Source organism: Morus notabilis, unplaced genomic scaffold, assembly GCF_000414095.1.
Source record: "Morus notabilis unplaced genomic scaffold, ASM41409v2 Scaffold264, whole genome shotgun sequence".
Classification (NCBI taxonomy): domain Eukaryota; kingdom Viridiplantae; phylum Streptophyta; class Magnoliopsida; order Rosales; family Moraceae; genus Morus; species Morus notabilis.
In genome coordinates this window covers 453,719-458,718 of record NW_010368055.1, presented here as the reverse complement: position 1 = coordinate 458,718, position 5,000 = coordinate 453,719, and the positions used below count along the sequence as shown (strand labels likewise).

General features: G+C 35.3%; 2 protein-coding genes across 2 annotated transcripts in view; one reads left to right on the top strand and one right to left on the bottom strand.

Annotated features, from left to right (window-relative positions):
• LOC21403361 (protein NETWORKED 3A) overlaps window positions 1–402 on the top strand; it is a 3,037-nt gene extending 2,635 nt beyond the window's left edge. Inside the window, exon 2 of the mRNA XM_010114434.2 lies at window positions 1–402. This exon is cut by the window's left edge and continues 525 nt beyond it. Coding sequence (XP_010112736.1) covers window positions 1–167 — 167 coding nt within the window. The 3' untranslated portion in view covers window positions 168–402.
• A 569-nt stretch (window positions 403–971) lies between these two features.
• LOC21403360 (classical arabinogalactan protein 26) lies at window positions 972–1,733 on the bottom strand. Its single transcript, XM_010114433.2, has one exon. The coding sequence runs from the start codon at window positions 1,554–1,556 to the stop codon at window positions 1,080–1,082; it is 477 nt and encodes a 158-aa protein (XP_010112735.1). The 5' UTR covers window positions 1,557–1,733; the 3' UTR covers window positions 972–1,079.
• Window positions 1,734–5,000: the final 3,267 nt, after the last annotated feature.

Here is a 5,000-nt window from a genome sequence, read left to right as displayed (position 1 = left end):
GTATGGCAGTGGACATGCTCAAGGAAGAGAATGTGAAGCTGAGAAAGTCTCTTGCAAAAGACTCCCCAAAAAGGCAAAAGAGTCCCTTTGAGTTGAACAAATTAAAGGAGGGACTTTTTGGGAAGTTTTTTAGTGGCTCTCAAAAGTATCCCGTTGTTGCTCTTTAGACTAACTAGTACGCAGTTTTTTTTTTTTTTTTAAACCAGTCTGCCGTTAGCTTAATATGTAGAACACACAATCTATAGAAATGTCGATATATAGTCTATACTACCTAGGGGATTCGCTCCTTAACTCTAGTTAGAAAGTTAAAAAGCAAGTGTTTTCCTTTTTGTAGTTTTCCATCACTGTCGATATTTCTCCTGGTTTATTCACATATTATGTAATTCAATTATTGTTTGATTAGTATTTATGTTTCTGGTGTTGATGTTATGCTTCCACTTGATCCTTGAAAATATATGTGTATATATATATATATATACCTGCTTCACATGCATATAAATAATCAAAATAGACGCCTAATCGGTAATGCTGCTTCAGCTTATCCAATGGTTCTCTTCCAAAAAGAAGAGATCAAATTGAAAAATGGACTACATAAAGAACTACTAATTAACCAAGGAGTAAGAAGGGAACCTTGTTCCTTCAGAAAGAACAAAAAATGGGAACCTTGTTCTGAACCCTTTTCAGGTCTCCACTGATCACTAACTTTATTCAGTCTTAACAAAAAAGGAACTGATCACTAACTTTAGACACATTAAAAAAAAAAAAACACACACACACATTGAGAACAGCAGCTTTTTATTTACTATATACTTTATTTTCCCGGTAAGCATATCCTATCACAATTCACAATTAACAAAAAATGCCAATGTATCACCACCACTAACCATCCACCACCTAACATCACACTGAAGAAACAGACAGGAAAAAAGAAAACTAAATACTACAGGAAAAAAAAAAAAGTTGAACCACTTAGAAACAATAATTGAAGGAAAAAAAAAAAACCTTCCCATCTCTTCTTTTTCTTCTTTCTTTGAATCTGAATCATCACCAGCTCCACCAACAAAGTCCCTCACTTTCTCTCACATTGCGCAAGAAACCACCAAAGTCATGAACAGAACAACAAGAGTAGTAGTGAGAAACTCATGACATGATGAAGGTGAATTAGCAGTGGAAGTAAGCAGAGAGCCTGATGGCGGAAACGCCACACCGGGACCGGGGGCGATGACGCCGTCGGGATTCGGAGGGCTCGGGCTGGAAGGAATGGTGGGGAGAGAGGATTCCGACGGAGAGAGTGGCTCTTTCCTTGGTGTGGGAAAGAGAGGAGTAATGTCTGGTGATAGAGTTGGAGACAAGGCATGGTCAGAAGATATTGGTGATCCAGGCAAAACCGCAGGAGCCGCTGAGATAGTAGAGAATCGGATATGAATATGATCATGAATATCTTCTGGTTGAGAAGCCAAGGCAAATGAGATGTTGATGTAATGAGAATTATAGCAAAAAGTTATGAAAGCTATAAAGATTGTTATTCTTGGGAGTGGTGACTCAAAGGAAGCCATAAATGATAAGGAAATTGATTGCAATAAATGAGTGAGTAATCTTTTTTGTGCTTGAGAGTAGGAGAAAAGGATAGAAGAGAGAGGGAAACTAGGAGGAATTATGAGAGTATGAGGAGGTTCATGATTAATAAGGCTTCAAAATGGTATATCTATGTGACTATACTTATCTATTTTCTTGGGGTGTTGAAAGAAAGAAAGAAAGAAGGAAAGAAAGAAAGAAAAAGAAAGTAAGGAAGTAGTGGTGGGGACAAGTACTAGTGTGAGGAGTGACTGGACCCCACCAGGTGAAAATGGACAATTGGAAGGTGTTGGGACTTGGGATAATACAGCTCTGCATGTTTTTGCTAAGGGACAAGTTATGGTTTGTGATTTTCCTCCCTTGCACATGAGGGTATGAATTGTTCATTATTTCATTTTATTTTGTGAACATTTCTCTCTCTCTCTCTCTCTCTGTTTTTTTTTTTTTTTTTTTAAATTTGAATTATGGTTGCTGTTATGTTCTGTATTCACTCCCGTGATCAATCTGTCGTTTTAAGGTTATATAAATTCTATGCATGAGGATACTCCAATCACATTGTCCTTTTCTAATTTTTGCTGAATTGTCGTTTTCTAATTACTGTATAGTGTAATGATTAGTTCTATATCGATGTATATACATTGATAAAGAAGGGAGAATTCTGTGTGATAGGATATGGAATTATTATCATCATCAAAGCACATTTCGGATGCAAATTGGGGCGGACTACACGGGTGTGAATCTGTGATAAAAACACGGGTGTGATATAGGATATAGGGAAAAAAAAAATCACTACAGGTAAGACACAATTATAAAGTGTCAAGTCATACTATACTCGTATTAGAGTAAGAAAATACCACACTTTAACAGAATTCAATGAAAATTTGAACGGTTCATAAGTTCGTAAGTTTAGTCACGGAAAGTAGAATTTCTCCAATTGCGAATTTCAGTGAAAAGCCACAGATGTGTGTGGATTCGCTTGAGATTCTAATTTAATAAATTAATGTTCTTAAGTGCAACTTTTCATGGTTGGTATGATGCTCTAATCATAGTCTAAATTAGTAAATTCACCAAAGAAAAGTAACAATAGCCAGCTCAACCATTCTAAACTTACACGGTACAAATGTTATAGGATTCGTTACATTGGACTGTATAACATTATCTTAACACCAAGTGGGGTTTTGTCATGTAGTCCAAGCCAAAAAAAAAAAAAAAAAAAAAAAAAAATTTGGGGTTCCTCAGGGAATTCAATAATTTATATTTATATTTGTTTGACGAAAAAAAGAAATGTTTGTTGAAGTAATTAGAGCATATAAGTTTGTGACACTCCAAAAGCTATATGATCAATGTTGCATGAATTTAAAGGAAAAAAAAACTCATAAAAAAAGATTGCATGTAGAAAGCTGGTCAAATTAACGAATTATTCCGACAAACTATAAATGATTTCTTCAACGAAATCAAATATATCATCATATAAATTTGGTTGGTTCGTCTAATTTCCTAACTTGGCTCAGACAGCAACTTATGACTGATATATGCTATGTGAAGGAAAGAGCCACTATAAACGTGGTGGCTGGTGTTGTTTTTTTGTTTTTTGTTTTTAGTGGTGAATTCGGTGAGCAAATTATTGGTCTCGTAGAGAAAGGAGAATGTGATACAACTATCGTATAATAAAGTTGACAGCTCAATGTATTATTGGCTTTTTGGACTCTTTTTGCTTCTTTCTTTTTTATTTGCTTATTTATTCAAATTTTAAACTTTCATATAGAAGGCAACATATCCTTTCTAAAAGTGAAGAGTGCTGCTATTGGGTTTTGGGAACCAGACGCAATATCATGTATCATAAATAATATAACATCATACAGAGTAAAATGTATATGTATATTATATATAAAAGATTGTTTATACTATATTTAATGTAAAAATATAGTAGTATAATAAACGAGGTGAGTAAATATTGGGTAATATAGGGTTTGGGACCATCTGTTAATCCGTGACGATCTCATGGACACCCTTGGATTCAAGATTTTTGCTTTATTGTCTGTAAATTAAAAATTATGAAAACCTGTTCAAATAAACTAACAATAAATTTTTGTAATCAATATCGACTAAAAATTACTATTATGGTTTCCGAAGAATGATAGATATCTGAAAAACATGCTCAAAGTTCATGGATAACAGCTCCCTTTCGGGGTTAAAAATGCACAAAGTTTATGCTAAACTACTGTTGTGTGGGAAAATGTGAAGGACACGTGAAAAAATGATAATATGACACGTAGCCTTAACTACTCATTGCAAAGCAACAACCCTCGACGTCTGGGGCTCCCTCCCGTTCTGTTATGAAGAACCCAAGTGAAAAGTCCAACTTAGGGCGTTGATTCCTTCTGGCGTCGACAGATCGTACCGTCGCCCTTAGGACATAGAAATCTCTCGACTGTGGAACTAACCGCCAAGAAGGACAGTTGGGTTAAGCAACACTGGCGACGGGGGGAATGCTCTTTGGGGAAAAATCTGACGTGGCAAATTGCGTACAGAAGTGAGGGATGACTGCAAGGCATGCATTTATTGCGAACCCTTAAACCGCCCCACAGGGGACAGAAAAGGGTTACAGGAACGCACAGAGCCGTAATAAAAGACTAATTGGCTGGGTGAACAGTACTCCAAGTAATTAGTAGGCTACGTCTGGGCCTAAAAAGGGAGAGCACTTGAGTGCTTCTGCCTACAAAGGAAATCAACCCAGCGAAGGAAGCCCCCAATATAAAAAGGGCGAGACCCCATACAGGAAAGGGGTTGAGATCCGAGAGAAAAAAGAATGAGAAAGAACAATTGATGTAAATTGTAATCCTCTCAAAAGAAATATACAACTGTTGGGAATGGTGTCCTAGAAGCATGAGATGTAATAGGATATTTATTATTTATTTAATAAAATAGTTTATTCATTATTTTATGTGCATATATTTATGAATATTTTGTGAATATCAATGAAAATTCCATGATTATTTATGTAACCTTAAACACTGTATATAAGTGTTATATACGAGAGGATAATGTTTAAGGATAATAATCAAAAAGCAATGTTCATAATGAATTTAATTAAAGTTCAGAATCTTTAATTAAAACATTATTAATACATGTCATTCCCATTTAGAATGGAACGGTGTTATCCGCACTGTTAATATGGCAAGATATTGAATGAGTGTATTTCGCATAATGAGATTATGTGGAACAAGGACACAGACACAATATGAATTTCTAATAATTCCGTTAAGTATAGAAATTCTAATTGAGTCTACCGATGGTCATATATAGGATGATGTTAATCCTGAGTTCTTAACAGACTCCTATTTATGGATTTGTGTCTTTTGATTTACTCGGTACGGATTCAGAGATCCTGAATCCTATTCCTTGTATTTTGGAGACATGATGAA

What these genes read in the sequence shown, in the direction of transcription:
- LOC21403360 (XM_010114433.2), bottom strand. Translation starts at nt 1,556, where the DNA reads ATGGCTTCCTTTGAGTCACCACTCCCAAGAATAACAATCTTTATAGCT.